We start from the raw sequence: 17,348 nt of genomic DNA on the forward strand, positions 1-17,348 counted from the left end.
AGGGTTTGCAGCACTGAGGTTAACAAGGCAGTAGGTGGGTAACGGGTTTTAAAGGCTAGGTATGTAAGATACAGGGAGGGACCATCTGGAATCATAAGGTCTTTTAGGTTTTCTGGTGCATTTTTCAACTTCAATGTTACTTCTACGAATGCCTAACCTGAATCCAGACTTCCGAGACGCCCTACGCATCAGCCTGCTGAAGGGTTTCCAGCTTCCCAATCTTTGTTTTTGCTGATTCACTGGAACAAAAACTGAAGCTACCAGCCCTCCTTTCCATTACCACGTCATATAAAGTCATTATTACATTACACATCATTATTCAACATACTGTACATCTTTTATTAATCAAAGCTAATTAAAGAGATGCTCCTGATTGGTTACTCTGAGTTGAGCTTGGCTCTGATAGATTAAGGCCGTTCTATGTCTTATAAGTATGCTTTCCCTGTATGAGACAGGGTGTGTGTGCATATGTGTGAGGTGTGTGAAGACTGGTATTAGGCACCGCGCTAGTCTCACCACCATTCTATTGAGGCGAGTGCCAAAAAGCTCTACTGGCCTTTTGCAATGAAAAAGAGAAGAGAAAATTTAAAACAACATGGTGACAAAGAAACAGAGCCAAAATTAAATGACAAAATAAACAACCTTATATAGAGAATAAATATATAGTATGTACAATTTGCTTTGTGTGCTTCTCAAAATAAATATACAAAAGCATTACTTGCCCCTTTATAGAAGTATTCACAACTTTCCACTGACTTAAGAGGAACAACGCTGGCACCCGGTCAGTAAAAGGGTGGGGGATACACACTTAGAGTGACGAGGTGGACGATGCAACTTTTACAACAAGGTAAACGCTGTAGAAAAGCAGACAAAATGATAATTGACACTCTAGTGTGATATGTGTGGGTTTGATCCAAAGAACACACACAGAAGCTGAACAGTTAACAGAATCCCTGCGCCGCCCTCTGGTGGTGGTTTCACAGATTACAGTACTTTGTTGCATTTGACCAGCGTGGAGAAGTTACTTCATGTTTACAGTGGTTGTTTGCTGGATTATATTCATGACACAAAACAATAATCAGGAAACGTTAAAAAGATTAGGAGAAGGAAGAAGGAACACAGAAAAACAAATAATCACAACTTGAACATAATTAATGAATACAAAAAAAAAAAAAAGCATCAGTAAGACCAAAACAAACCATTTTTAAGAGATAGAATAATCAAGTTTTGCATGTTCACAGTATGTGCCCTGCAAATGCTTTCTGCTGGCCCCCTTTTGAAACAGACACGCGCCAGATAAGCCAAGCATCACATGCGAGTATCTCCCGGGCCAATATTGTATGTACTCAGTACAGTCTGTCAAAATGGCTCACAACTTACTTTTTCAATCTCCTCCTCACCCGTAAGCCTTCAAAGAAGAGTCAGCTGATCGATGCCAGACAGTTTATGTGGTTGTGTCACTGAGGTTTTACCCCTTGATTAAACATCATCCAGTCATTCATTTACAAAATTTCAGGTTCCTTCCTGCTTAGAGCGATTATTATCAGCTATCATTTTATGAGTGGGAAGATAAGAAAAATCACAGTTTTCCCAATAAAATAAAATTAAAAAAAAAGAAATTGGCGTGATAACCCCGGTCACACCAAACAGCACAATCAATTCACCTGTCCTCGAGGAAGTGGTGGAAACTTGGGCGTCTCACTAACCAGCACAGTTAAAACTGCTGGTTTCCTGTATGGTCAGCCCTGTTAGGACGGGGAGAATTTACGTACCAAAATTCTTTATACGTCATCTAAAAGCTGCGTGCGCGGCTGAAGTGTTAGCACGGCACTCCCAAACAGCTCCAGGCTTCGCTTTCTTTTGCTTTATGTACTTTGCTTCTTCCTTCTCCCTGGAATTTATCTTTCTAGATTGTACATCATGTGTACTTAGTGAAGAGTAATTGAAGAAGGATAAAAGTCAGCTCAGGAAGCTGACAAGCTAAGGAAACGCGCTAACCGACAGTGGTTGCGCATGGACAATTCATTTAGAAGATGTATTTTTGTCTCTTTAAACCATTCGTACTTTGTGTAGCCATATATACTTCAACTGATGAATTGAGGCGGATGGCGCAGCAAAGAAGAAAAAAAAAACGCTATGGTAGCTGGGCTACCTCTATTTTTGAGTGCCCGGGTCAAGGCGTAACACTTTTTTTTTTAAAGTATGTTGGGTCTTAGTCATTGCTGGTGTGACCGGGATCTTGGACAGCTTGAGGAACTACGCTGATCTTTTGATGAATCTCAATCAACACTAGAATGCTGAAGAAGGTCTGCCGAGGCTTCCTGTGACCCGACGATGCCGTTGGCCTGTCTTTCTTTCACTGGAAGAATTCTGTGCTCCAGCGACATCCACACAAAGTATCACCCGTCAGTACCTTTAATCCGGCGTCCGACTGTGTCAGATGGACTTGAGTGAGCGAATCACTTTCACACTCTGTATTTTGTGCGAACACAAGTGCTGTTCAGCTGGCTGAGCTCTGTGCTGATGCATTGCAGCATGTTGAGCCTCTTGTCACTTACTGTAAACCGGGATTGGGAAACATAACACCCAGCCTGTTAAAGTAGAGGGTTGGCAGATGGCTTCAGCAGGGGGGCAGCTCACAGCAAAATAAGACCTCCCTAACCTCTTGACATCCACCAGTGAGCTGCAGCAAACAGTGTGATCTGTTTTTGTATGTCAGGCGTGGGCGACATACAAAAACACAACAACTGTCACGCGGCCATTTTACACATACTATATCCCCGAAGTTTCATGCGTTGCTTACTTTTTCTCTGAATGAGAACGTTTCATAACGGCCGCATTTAGTAGATTTTGGGCCAAAAACAGAAATAGTGTAACCTCAGTGGGTTCTAGAGGGCTGAATGAACACACTCAATTAAACACAATCCTCAATAACAGAAACTAATGAGCTGATGCTTAAAATTCTCAGAATCAGAGGTAAATCTGTTCTTGTAGTAGCTAACAAAAGCGTTTGTTGGACTGACCTCAGATCTGATATTCCTTAACTTAGATCCCAGAAGTGAGGGGAACAAGCAATCTTGTACAGCCTTGTAACTTCCTGTTTCTGCTCTGACACAAATTAAGTCATCCGCTGATGGAACCAGCGCAAAAAAAAAGTATTTTGCTCAATGGTCCAGTCCTCCGTACCCTTACCCACCCCCCCTCCACGCAAAGGCAAAACCTAGGCACTCTACAAAATCTGAACTGACATTAGATTTCATATAATACTCATTCTTTTTATATGACGTAGCACTTAGTGATTAAGCATTCTAGGCTTGTTTGGATATATTTTTTTTTGCTGTCTTTTGTCCTGTGGTTTCAAGTGTTAAAAGTTGATCTTTAAAAACAGGAGGGCTAAAGTCCCCATTGAAAATAATGAGGACTGGCCATGCACATAGAACAGATATTGATTCATATCAAATGCATTATTTACCAACAAAAATAATCATTGTCCATAGTATAATAATTACAAAAGTAGTAGGACTCAGTTATTAAGTAAAATTTAGGGGAAGTAGAGGCTGGATCCATCATAGTTTTGATGGGGGGCTGTAGGGGGATTTCTGAGCCACTGATGTTGTTCAACAGAGTGTTGATATCCTAAAGAGGAAATGCTATGTGCACTATACCATCATTGAGAGCCCTACAAGAGATTAGCCCTTTTATTCTAGATGTCCACTTTTAGATAGTGTTCAGGCATACGGGTGATGGTTATCACTGTCCGTGCATGTAAGCATATAGTATTTGTGAAGGGTTCTTTTTGTGCATGGGTTTAGTTGCCCGCATTAGTGTCTCTGTCCCCGAGGAACCAGCGCATGTGGAAGCACAGGGCAAGGAAGCCAGTCCCCAGCAGGTCACCAAGGGCAGTCAGGTAGGGGATGGAGAAATTGTCGGGGTCCATGCCTCGGCCCCACATCCAGTGGACCATCCAGTCTGCCAGGTAGAGGAGGATTAGGACCTGGAAGAAGACAAAGCAGAAGCAAACTTTATTTACAGCAAAAACTTACTGCAGATTGAAGGTTTTCTTGTTTGCAAGTTTAGTCAGTTTTTACAGTTAATCATAGCGTTTACAATGAAAAGTAATTTGACCAATCTGACAATACTTTGCCCAATCTTGCAATTTTTTTTTTTTTTTTTTTTTACATCTCTGCGATTTTTCCACTACAAATGGTTAAACTGGAACAATGCTGACATTTACATTAGAAAGATGAAATAACACAGACTTCCTTTGATAAATAAAAAGTTAAATTCATGAGCAATAAACACACCTTGACCTACAGCTTACCTTGGTCTGGTATGACCATAGCTAATGGCACAGGGGCACTTTGTTAAATATTGCTGTGCATGCTTTTTCACTAGATTTGAACATTGACCATTGTTCTGTAAGCAGCACTTGTCACCTCTTCAGTAAAAGTTAACCCGTGTTGTTTTAAACTTCTAAAACCACTTGGTTTATGAAGCTTGTCTGAGCTTGTCCTTAAAATTATGTAATTTTGGGCTCCAACAGTCCGACAACTTTTTAAAAATCATTGTTATCTCTATTACCACATGTGTGTGAGATAATGTGTGGGGACAGGGAGGGAAGATAGACTGTACTGTAAAACCTCTCCTATGGTTGGCTGGTCTGACTAAACGAATCAAACACTTTTTTTTGTGTTTTCATACATCTGACTAATAGAATAAAAAAAACAGATACCAATTGTCAAGCTCCCCGTTTACTATACATTTACACTGTATGTATTATGTCAAACTCTATGCAGAGACATACAAAGGGTATCAATGAAATAAATATTACAACCCAGTTTCTAAAAAAGTTGGGACGCTGTGGAAAATGTAAATAAAAACAGATTGTGATGATTATAAAAGACAACATATCAAATGTTGAAACTGGTTAGTTAAAAGGTTAGCACCTGGACTCTTATACTACAGCGCAGTGCTGTTGTAATATGTGCAGAAGGTGGTTTGGCATTGTTTTGCTGAAATAAACAAGTCATTCCCTGAAAAAGACATCTGAGCGGCAGCATATTGCACTAAAACCTGCATATATTGTTCGGCATTAATGGCGCCTTCCCAGATATGCAAGTTACAGGTTTTCACTTTGCCTCAGTCCATCTTTAAAGAGCTTTAGCCCAGAGAAGGTGGAGGAGTTCATACATGTTTATACATGACTTATTCTTTGCATGGTAGTTTTAACCTGCATTTGTGGATGTAGCGATGAGCTGTGTTCACAGACAATGGTTTTCGGAAGTGTTCCTGATTCCATTCAGTGACTTCCACTGGAGAATTGAGACTGTTTTAATACAGTGCCGCCCGAGGGCCTGAAGATCAAGGCCCTCTAACACTGATTTTTGGCATTGTCCCTTGTGTCGAGATTTCTCTAGATTCTCAGAATCTTTTAATGATATTATGTACCATAGATGATTAAATCCCCATATTGTTTGCAATTTTACATTGAGGAACATTTGGCCTCATTCACTAACCGTTTTTAAAAATAAATTTCTTCTCAAAACCGACTTCCACAGTTTTTACGAAGATTCTGGCATTCACCAATGTTTTCTTATTTGGGGTGTTTTTCCTCGGTAACAACAAAATCTATGCACTAGAGAGCACATTTAAGCACATCGGAGTACTGTCCTAAATAATTGGTAAATGTGTTTGTCCTCAACTCTACACTTGTACAATATTATAGTATTTAGTCTAAGATGATATTTCTTTATAATTCATAATGCGAAAAAAAAAAGTTCATTACTTTACAAAGCATCATGGTTTGGAATAAACACGACACTAACACTATGATGACCGGACAACAGCTTTGCTTTCCAAGTTTGACAGCAGTGAATTAAATGTTAGTAATTGAAAATGCATTTAATTTTTACAGTGTGATACTTTATATATTATAAATAATCTCAAGAAGGAAACACATCACTAAAAGAAACATAGACGTTTCAGTGTTTTATTACTTTTTTAAATTTTTAATTAATTTCTTGAAATGTCTCTGGGATTGTAACCAGTGTTGAGGCTGTCTGTCAGTGTTTGGACCGTTCGATCCTGGATGTCCAGGACCATCTAGACTACTAAACCAGATGTGTAGATAGAAAGGTAAAGAAATTGTTCCCCCTTCATGTGTAATTTAATTACAATTCATTTGTAGTTAACCAGAGTGTCTTTTATATTTTATGGCTGAGATTGGCTGCTCCTTAATGATGCGTGTCAACTGCCCGATTAACATCTGATTCAACAGACAAAAGTCCTCTTTTCATATAATTAACTGAATCGGAATGTTGCATGAAAAAAAATATAGTTTTAATTATTTATGTAAATGGGTGAAATACGTGGGACATCCACCAAACCTGCCTGTGGGATTTTGGACAGGTCTGTCCATGTTCGCTCTTCCCACTAAAGCTAAATAAATAGCTCGTCATTTGAGTTAGACGTGGTCGGAGCTGTCGGAGGCGTAAGGCCACTTAAAAGTTGATACCAAAATTGCAATACCTATCTTCAATGACTCACCCCTGCTGCACTGTTTCGCCCATCTTGGTGCAAATGTGGAAAATCTGTCACCAAAATAGGAATGCGCTAGAGAATGCGCTGCGTCTGCGTTGCGTTGGGAACGAAAATAGGGCCAAGTGTCTCAACTTCTTTGGAAACGGGGTTGTACTTAGGATGCAAGTATGTGACAAATGCATTTGTACCTGCAGTAGTGCAGCACCCAGGTAGAAGGTGATGAAGATGGGTGTCAGGGTGGTGTGACCTCCTCTCAAGGAATTGATGGTGTAGAGGAAGACGAGGTGACCCGGGGCGACCAGGAGGAAGAGCACACGGGCTGACCGAGAGTTCACAGCTGGAGGAGGAAGACAGAGAGGAACATTTACTAAAGACTGCTAAGATCTAACTTAGTTTGTTGCTTAGTTTGTGCTCTTTTATGACAGATGCTGGCCCTCAAAATATAGGATGGGAGGGACATGATGGAAAGATGGCTGGATCACAAGATAAAGCTGTATCGTTTGTAGGTTGTTGGCAGTTGTATTTTGAGTATTTGTAGTTGTTTTGTCTCTGTAGTTAATTTTTTTTTGTTGCTTTGTGTATTTTTAAAGTTGTTTTTTGTCTTTTTATAGTTATACTGAGTCTCTTTGCAGTTGTTTTGTCTTTTTTGTTTGTTGTGCATTATGTCTTTAGTTTTGTGGGTCTGTAGTTGTTTTCTGGCATTGTATTTGCTTTTTGCCTTTGTAGTATTTTTTTCATTGTACAGTTACGGTGTCTCGTAACTTGTTTCTTTGCAGTTGTTTTTTGTTTCATTGCAGTTGTTTTGTCGCTATAGTTATATTATGTCTCTTTGTAGTTGCTTTTTGTATCTTTGTAGTTATTTTATGTTTCTTTGTAGTTGTTTTTTGTTTTGTTGTAGTTGTTTTGTAAATTTAGTGGCATTAAGTCTTGGTAGTTATTTTTGTTTTGTTGTAGTTGTTTTGTGTCCATAGTTATATTGTATCTGTTTGCAGTTTTTGTTTTGTTTCTTTGTACAGTTGTTTTGTCTGTACAGTTGTATTGTGTTTCTTTGTAGTTGTTATTCATTGTAGTCAGTTTGCATCTATCTGTACTTTTTTTTATGTGTATGTGATCATTTAAAATCTGCAGTAATTATGAAGTTGTTTGGCATGTTTTTGTTGTCAATTTTAAATAGAGGACCCATCATATACTCTCTGATCAGGTGGGTCCCTGGGCCTAGTGGGTCTGATCAGTAGGTCGTCCATGCATGGAAAGACCTATTTCTGAGATAAGGCGTGTACAGCAATGGTGGAACATTTCATAGCTGCCCAGTAACTTACTGGAGTCGAGGAAAGAGGTGCAGGGAGTAGGGCACTTTCTGGGGGTGAGGTTGGGATCCCCCATGGATAGACCGTTCATGTGGAGATAAGTGGAGATACGACTGGCCTGAACAGCAACCAGATTACCTCCCACACCTGGTACACACATAGATAGAAAACATGGAAACTTTAAAAATAACCTGAGTATTGATTAAAACCGATGTAGATACATGAATGCATTTAACTTCAAGTTCTGGCGTTGTCGAACATGAAATAAAGGATTCTACATTCTTCTTATACCAGTAATGGTTCAAAATCTACAATCTACTCTTAAATTTCATGACACCTCACCGTTAATAACTGGAGTGAAGACAGCCATGCCAGCAAAGTTTGGGTCGGTGACGGTCTTGTCGAGGATCAGACCACCAACACTGAAGGACAGAAAAGATTAAAAAACTGTTTATATTGCATGAAAATGGATATGGTTATGAGAGAGGAAAAATTATCCCCACCCCTCAAATCTGTCTATGAAATAACTGTGATCAGGCAAGCATACAAAACACTGAAGGACCCATGACATATCTTATATTCTGAGTATAAACTATTACCCTGTGGAATACGTTAAATCCAGGAAATGCAACCTGCAAAATAGCCTGTGCCATTTTTCTATCAGTTGCACAGTTGTCTGTTTTGTTTCATATTGTTAAAAATGGCTGATAATGAATGCTGTACTCTGTAAATTGATCTATTTAATTTGGATGTCTACTTCAATGTAAGGACATTGCGACTCTTGCACATCAAGTTGTCGTCTTTTATTGTATTGTGTTGTATTTTAAACTGTTCTGCAGCTTACTGATCACCGTATAATATGCTTTATCATGTCGGACCAGGCATTTACAGGCATTTACTTGTTGTGTGTGTCTTTTCTTTAGTCATGAGTTCAGTCTTAGCTTAGTAGGAATTTGGGAGGCACTTTTAAACACACAACGTTTAAACTGTTTCAACTCTTACATAATATTATCTAACAGTGGTGCAGCACATCAGTGCCCAAAAGCTTTCAGGGGTCTATGCAGGACTTATAGTAGTAATAGTCAATTATCACTTGGGTTTATTTAAATTGACTGCTTCATGCTCAAAAGTTATCAAGGAAGAAGGAATGCTGGGAAATGCTAATTTGTTTGTTCAATGACTTTGCTTCCCTCAGCTAGAAACATTCCCCAAAAAATAATTTAAGAACATAAACACAATTCATGTATATATTGTCTTGAAAGCAAATTCTTCTTCTTTAAAACAATAACATTCTGGGAAACATTAATAACTTGATATTGAAAACATTTTAAGAATTAGGGTATAATGTTCTGACAATGAAAATGTTTTCTTACTTACTTAACCCAAATTAGTTGAGATGTTCCACCATTTCTATTTCTTAGCATCACACAACTTTAACAGTATTTTGTAGCCCCTGCTCCAACTTTTTGGAAATCTGCTGCTAGTATTAAATTCAAAAATAAGCAATTCTTTTTTTTTTTTTTATAAAACAATAACATTTCTAAGTTTCAACATTTGGTTTTGTCTAACCAAGTCTAATTTTAATTAAATATGAGTTTACATGATTTGCAAATCAGTGCATTCTGTTTTTGTTTACATTTTACACAGCCTTTAAACTTTTTTGGAAACGAGGTTATATAAAAACCTGAATGTGTGTTGACAGGATGTGTACAGTATTGTATGTAAACTGTGTGTTGCAGTCTGTCTGATTAAATAAAGTTTAAATAAAGACAATGAGCCCTACCTGCTGATGGCCATGGCGATGATGACTGGCTCCCATCCGGAGTAGAGGACCTCTCTGGTGGATGGGATTTTCCTGGCTATTAGCACCCATAGGGGGCACAACGCCACAAACACCGCACACACCAGCGGGTTGGCATAGTCATTGTAATCTAAGTGGGAAGGAAAAAACAGAGAACGATGGATTCACAAACCACATGTTGGAAGGGTTATTATGAAGATATCTGTGGATGATTTCCATTCTCTGCTGAGAAGTCAAATATCCACGTGTCGGGAAACACCTAACTGTAGTGATTCTAGTGATTATATATTTGTATTGCCTACAGCGTTCGGGTTTATTGGTTTGAGTATAATTAGAAACAGTGAGTCAAATCTTCCATCCATCCATTATCTATACCCGCTTTATCCTGAACAGGGTCACGGGGGTCCTGGAGCCTATCCCAACTCACTTTGGGCAAAGGCAATTTGCCCAAAGTTGACCCTGGACAGGTCACCAGTCCATCACAGGGTGAGTCAAATCTTCAATATCCCAATATCTAGAAATTGTTAAATAATTGTTGTAATGTCTCTTTTTTCTTTGAAATATGTGAAATTCCATACTGTATTTGTAGTTTAAATTTTTTTGTGTGAAGCACTTTGTAACCTGGTCACTGATTATATGTGGTAGACACATATTAGATGTTGTAAAGTCATGAAATATAAGAGCCTTGAACTGATGAGGACCGAACAGGGCTGGATTTGGACTGCCAATAAATGCCTGGTCTATCCTCTAGAAGGCAGTGTTACAGTTCAACTGACGCCGCAGGATACAAACCACCACAAACAACATTAAAGTTGACCGACTACTTATAAGACCTAGACACCAGCCGTGTTTGTGTGTCTGGGACAAAATATCCTAAATAAGCTCGATGGAGCCCCGGCTGTGGTGTTAAAATCAAGTAAGACTATAATGTGTGTTGACTGAGACAGACAGGCGTTACAGGATTACTCCGCACTCTGGTCAGGTTTGCCTGTCTGTGTTTGGTGTGGAAATGCTGGAGCAGTGGGGAGCTCAGTGAAGCTGGGTGTGTCACTGGTGAAGATACCATCATAGAGCAAACAGTAGAGCCAAATAGCTGTGGCGTTTCGCACCCTAAAACACAGCAAGGTTAGGCGTGGGCGGCTTCATCCTTATTCACTGTAGAGCCACATTCCATATATTTTACACATGCTGCTCCCTTTTACAACATCAGTGAGAGCTTTTAAAGCTTCGTGACAAGTTCGGCAACTGTGGTACTATCACTGAATTACTGGTGCACAAATTATGTTTGAAATGATTCTGTCTCTGATTGTTATTTGGGAGTTATCTGCAGTTACTACTGCATATAGAAGCTCACTTTAAATTAGTTGTGTATGCAGCCAACTGAAAAGGAATTGATCCGGTGTGCTTGAATGTGTATATAAGGTGCTTAGGTCAAATGGCAGGTGTCCCTGGTTGAAGACCCTGGTAACACTTTACTTAAAGAGGTGTCCATAAAACTGACGTGACACCTGCCATGAACATGAAGGAGTCTTTATGAATGTGTATGACTGTTGTCATTTAGTGTCAATTATGTAATTTTTAATAAAATGTTGACATTGTTTGAGATAACAACTTATGACAACTTGACATTAACCAAGACGACATAACTTACATTACATAACATACATAAACCCTATATTTAAAGTTGGGGGTTAGAGATAGTTAGTTAAGTTGACATAACAAAGAAAATTGACAGGTAATGTTGTATCGGTTACTGTTAAGTAACAAAAACATCAAAGAAGTCACAAACAATGTTAACTTTGCATTAAAAGTTTCAGTTTGCAGTTTCAGGTGACTAAATTGTTTACTTTTGACCCATTAATTGGAAATAAGGCCAGGGTAAAATAAACCACAGGTATCTTTTAAGTAAAAGTATTCAAGTACCATCAAGCAAATGGGGTCTCTCTAGTTGTGTGTGCTGTATTGATACTTGTGTTACTATACATGAGGCTTTGGGCTACAATAGATAAAATGCACTAATGTAGGTTTTTTGTGTTGGAAAACAAATACAATGTAATAAATTCAAATTCTGTTCTAAAATATACTATCAGATAATATCAGTACTGAATTTATAAAAAATTGTATACAGTAAAAAAAAAAAAATTGAAGGCAGCAGTTAAATGAAAACAGTGACCAAGACCCCAGAGAGATTTGCAGATCATTTTTAACTATTAGATCAGCTGCAACTAATAATAATAGCTGAAAGATCAGAGGATATTAAAGACATGATGTTGGACACTTGTGTTAGCACTAATAAGCACCATTACTGTGACTTGTTTTACCTAGCTCCTTATAGAGTCCTGTGGAGATGCCGGCTAGCAGAGACAGGGTGATCAGGTCTCCCAAGCTTGCAGCAATGGGCGTAGCTACATTGTCAGGGTTGATGCCGACTTTTCTGGACGCGATGATCACTCCGATCATGATGAGACCTGTGGGATTTCAGGTCAGAAGCATCACAACATGGAAAACACCTGAAGCCACATTTGAAAATGTGATCGTTTATTTGCTATATGATGTTCTAAAGTGTAACATCATCAGTGTTAGTGGGTACTAAAGTTTTTTTTTTTTAATCTATTTTTATTTGATTTTCAGCTGAAAGTTTAGGATCAACATTCATTTTTGCTGGCGCAGCTCCAGAGATGGTAAAGTCATTCGATCCACCACTTTTGTCTAGACTGCAATATGTCAACAAATCAATTTTGTTTAAACATTCTTGGTCCCCAGAGGAAAAATCCTACTGATTCTGGTGGCCCCCTGTCTGACATGAGCATTGGATGTTTATAGAATTTATCTGCTGGACTGACAGTATAGTATATTTCAAACAGACATCCATGGTGCCCAGAAGATGAACGCTACATGTTTTAATTGAAATATTTCAACATCTGTTGGCTCCATTTCTGTGTAATTTGGTACAGGCAAAAAAATTCCTTATCAAGTTGAACTGTCATCACTTTGGTAATCCCCTACACTTTTATCAGGCCAACATTTTTAATTGTCCAAAACTTCGGTTTCAGACCAATCACTCTGTGTGTCTTTCGTTGTACTTGGTCTAATATATTAGTATGCTAACACGCTAAACTATGATGGAAGGCGTAAACATTACACCTGTTTAACATTAGTATATTAGTGTTGTTATGGTCAAAAGTGTACAACAAAAATTTCAATTCTAAAAAAAACATGGACAAGAGGAAATTCAAATTAATACTCATTTCCCTTCAACTAAGCAAAACTAAGCTTAGTTTTGAATATAGTTGGGTGATGTGAAAAAGTGGATGAATTGAAAGAGTACCGGTCAAACCTCGAAGAGTAACAAAGAATATAAGAAACATAATGGAAATAGACATTTCTATTAATTTCATGTATTACTTTGAGTACGATTACAGTTTCCTTATCGCTCTAAACAGATGTGATGTTTTTCCTTTTGTGAGACCAGCTCCACCAGTTAATTTAACATTAACGTTGATAATCACCACTCTGCAGTTATATGCCTCTATCTAGCAGTCAAGTTGCAGTTTACATCCATGTCTGTCCAGTCTCATAAATATGGAGTGACGATTACACTGATCGACACGAAAAAAAAAACGAGTCAAATTCCTTGTATGGCCAAGAGAGCAGTTTCTTATCGAGCATAGTTATAGCCTGGGCAGTAGACAAGGCTTCAATTATGGAAGTTGCCGCAAAGAAGATGCAAATTCTAAGGATACTTCACACATATCTTCAATCCAACAGCACTAAAGATCTTTGCAATCAGCACAGTTTCAAGGTGGACACCCAAAATGAGTGTCACTACTTCAGTATCTGACCAAATGTGAAATATGGTCACAGTCTCACCTTCTGTGAGTTATGGGGTTGAATAATGATCAGAAAAGTGTCTTTGCAAAACATTGTGATGTTACAGTTAAGTGTAACTCTTTTGGATATATAATGCCAGTCGTAGATATTGGTGTGAAATTTGATCAGAATTAGTGTGTGAATTCTTGAGTTATAACCACAAAATTAGTTTGTGAAGTCACAGTTACCTTTGGCCACCAGAGTTTAATCTGTTTATCTTTGAGTCCGATGTTTGTGCCAAACATTTAGCTGAAACTGAAGCTTCCATGAGTTGCAACTCAGGCTCACTATCTTTAGCCCTGCAAGTCAAACTCACATTAAACCCTGATGTGCCTGATCAGTGGATGTTTTCACTGTGAACATGCTGCACTTTCTGTATGGTGACTGTACCTAGCAGCAGGGAGGCGATGAAGGCGGTGGCCACGCTGGAGGCACACAACAGCACCGCGTGGCCCAACCTGAAGCGTCCCTCTGGGATCCAGCCAAAGATCACAGCAGCTATGGAGGCCAGGAACCCCACCACAGTGGCCTGGACCTGGACCCACACATAAATACACACACACACACACACACACACACACACACACACACACACACACACACACACACACACACACACACACACACACACACACACACACACACAGACAAATTAAAATGGTTCATGTCGCTATTGATTAAAGCAAACTCTAGGTGGATGAGACTATGCTCTTACATCTGGACAACTTTTCAATCTGCACCCTGTCGATCTATAATCGATCTATAAATACAGTAATACTATATAATACACTGTCTCTAAACCAGGGGTCTCAAATCGGTCGCTTGCGAGCTTCTGGTGTTATGCCCCGTATAGGGGTGGCCAAGACATAACATCTTCCCCAGGTCCCAAGAAGCCAAAGGAATAAATGAATTGATATCAGCCAACAGCAATTTATTTACAATATTCATCAAGATAAACTGGAGTGAACACAGAATATCTTTGGGGGGAGCTAAGGCCAAAACAAACAACAAAACAATTCTATCTTGATGAATAACTTTGATAACCTAAATCAAGATCAATAAAGGGAACACAAAGTCTTACCTCCCTATCTAACAGAAACAGGAGAAAACAGTGAAAGTAAATGGCAGCTCACCCCTACAAACTCCAACACCTAACTTAAGACCATAAAGTACAGAAAATGGAAGCTGTGTGCTATGTGGCTGGTTGGCCTCTGAGGGAGATGGTAATTGCCTTGTGACAGAGCTGCATCATCTTTGGACTTTAAATAGCAGCATGTCATCAGCCCAGAGCCCAATTATTTGACACCTGTAATGAAGCAGGAAGTGAGACGCAGGAAGTAGAAATTTGCAAGAGTTGTAAACTGCAGGGAGCATGGTCGCAGCTGTGTGGCATCCGGTGTTTAATCCAAAGTAATCCTTCGTGTATGTTCCTCAGAAAGCAATGGCTGTAAGTGTTTTATATGTTGAATGATTAAGAATGGTGACTTTTATAAGCATTTCAACATTTTATATGAACATAGTAGCGTAATGTGTTATCGGTATATAACAGGATCCTGCTACTCTCTCAATTGACCTTTATTAGTCTTCAGACATTTACCTGTTATGCAACTAGTGTTCAACAAGGTGAACATGAGGCTGTTTATATTAATAATATATATTAATGATATTCATATAGCAGTCGATTAAGACGTTTTTTGTATTTTCTTTTCTAGTTTCACTCCGATTCAATGTTGTCAAACTGACTTATTGTTGTATGAGGTCATCGAAGGAGCAAGCATGCACAGATTCCTTGCTCTTGAAAATAAGTTTGGCTGGCTGTTTATCTCTGTGAACACTTTGGAAGTAAAACACATGGAGAGAACAGTACAGCATTTATCACCGAAAAACAACAACACGACCACAGTAGTAACACTGGTTAAGTATATGTGCATTGAGTATCAATTTGTTATTGTTCACAGTTACAGTGTCTGAAAGCTACTGGAGTAGGACATGACTACATGAGTAGCTCTCAGACACTTTCAATTTGCCAAAGTAGCTCTCAGAGGGAAAAAAGGTTGGAGACCCCTGCTCTAAACACACAGTGCCAGTAGTTTGTCACAACTATCCGATTACCACAATAAGTAATAGTTTCACCATATCAGCAGCTTCAGTGTTAACTGTCTTTGAGCACCAGTGTGACCCAATGAGAGAGCACCATGACCCAGAATAGGAGGTTGTGTCGGTACCTGGACAGCTCTGGTTTAAAGTGTTCCAGGAACTATGGACCCACCAAATATTACATATACCACAAGCCCACATCAAATGGCAGATCGTCAGGAGAGAGGGCTGCTTCACGGAGACCAAAAGAACCGCTTATTTTTGGAAATGAAAAACATTTCCAGCTGGTTTGCCATCAGGGACAGGGCCAACATCTCATTCTGGAAAGATTATTTGCACATAATCTTATTTACTGTATGAACAGTAACTGCACTGTGAAACAACAGAAGCTGATGAGGAGTGATGCCGCCTGGCTGCAGTGAGTGGACGGACATTAAGTGTACACCACATGCTTGACTGACATCTCTCTGATTCTTTGTTAAGGCGGGGCAGTTTACAACTTCATCCTTCTGAGGGTGCGGTCAGACCAGACAATAAGTGGGATCACCTACGCAAGTGTGCTTGCTGTTCCAAAAAATGTTTGCTCACTGTGTTTACTTTACACAAAGTGCACTTACACCACCCAGCTGTTTCAGGTAACTTGACTCTTTGAAGTGTCATATGAAAGAGAAACTGAGTTTCATTCATCAGTTTTAAGAAGAATAGAAGAAGCCTTACTATTTGTTCGTGTCTGACTGTAATCAGGTTTTCATGTTTGGGTTTTTTTGTGCAGGATTTCCGGGAACAAAATCATGCTGCTGTCACTTATGATGCATTCCATTTACCTTTGACATCTGAGACTGAAGCTGGGAATAACGTCACAGCCAAGTTTATTGCACTCCAGTACAACAAGAAAAGCCAGATTATCCTTTGTTAGCAGAACAGTTGATAAAATCGCATTACGAAGAATGAGTATGTAAACACCATAGCAACATGTCGATAGATAGCTGTTAGACTGTACTGTATGACCAGTAACAATGATTTAATGAGACAAAGGTGTTAATAAACAGTATCACGACAGCTTTCACTCCTGCTAATGTAAGGAGCAGCATTCTTGGATTTTGAAATCAAGGTTGTTGAGGTTCATCCGACTTTCTGAGTAAGAAATCTGACTTCAGAGGGTGGTTGGGTTGAGACTTTCCACTGTGAACTTGGAGATTCTGATTTAGCAGTTCAAATGGCATGCACCCTTGACCTGACTTCACTAAGCTTTGTTGTTTTGGTTTGACTGACTGTCTCCTGTATTAATGTATATTAATGTCAAGCACATAGACCTTTTCACTGTTACAAACGTGACACTTTCTGCAGCTGTTTCATATTAAAAGCCATCTAGCATTTTAGAAGACAGAAACCTTTCATTTCTTAACAAGACCTTTAGTTTGAAACATTTGCAGGAACGTGTTGTGAGTGAATATAGACATATGTTTGTGAATGTAAACGTGCCACCATAGTAAACGGTGGTTACACAACCTTAGAAACAGCTACAACTTAACCGTGCATCACGGGTGCACTCTGGTACTTAAATAAACATCACTATACCCGTGGTAATGCAGTATTTGTACATTATTGTCTCATTATGATACTCATCATTCATCTACCACTGATGTGTCCACCGATTTGAAGCATGTGTAAACTAATGATCTGGTTCTGCTTTGTTGTAAGTGTGCTCAAATATGCTCCATGACACCAGATAA

At 39.0% G+C, this 17,348-nt stretch overlaps 1 protein-coding gene across 1 annotated transcript in view; it reads right to left on the reverse strand.

Annotated features, from left to right (window-relative positions):
- Nucleotides 1-2,110: 2,110 nt before the first annotated feature.
- slc41a1 (solute carrier family 41 member 1) overlaps nucleotides 2,111-17,348 on the reverse strand; it is a 30,952-nt gene continuing 15,714 nt past the window's right edge. Inside the window, exons 5-11 of the mRNA XM_069718758.1 lie at nucleotides 13,909-14,053; nucleotides 11,970-12,116; nucleotides 9,631-9,778; nucleotides 8,190-8,269; nucleotides 7,860-7,994; nucleotides 6,729-6,877; nucleotides 2,111-3,994 (exon numbers count right to left, since the gene is read on the reverse strand). Coding sequence (XP_069574859.1) covers nucleotides 3,809-3,994; nucleotides 6,729-6,877; nucleotides 7,860-7,994; nucleotides 8,190-8,269; nucleotides 9,631-9,778; nucleotides 11,970-12,116; nucleotides 13,909-14,053 — 990 coding nt within the window. The 3' untranslated portion in view covers nucleotides 2,111-3,808. The remainder of the gene's footprint in view (nucleotides 3,995-6,728; nucleotides 6,878-7,859; nucleotides 7,995-8,189; nucleotides 8,270-9,630; nucleotides 9,779-11,969; nucleotides 12,117-13,908; nucleotides 14,054-17,348) is intronic.

Source organism: Brachyistius frenatus, unplaced genomic scaffold (genome assembly GCF_029030835.1).
Source record: "Brachyistius frenatus isolate BFR_SWC_R1_liver_20210118 unplaced genomic scaffold, ASM2903083v1 Contig_198, whole genome shotgun sequence".
NCBI classification, from domain to species: domain Eukaryota; kingdom Metazoa; phylum Chordata; class Actinopteri; family Embiotocidae; genus Brachyistius; species Brachyistius frenatus.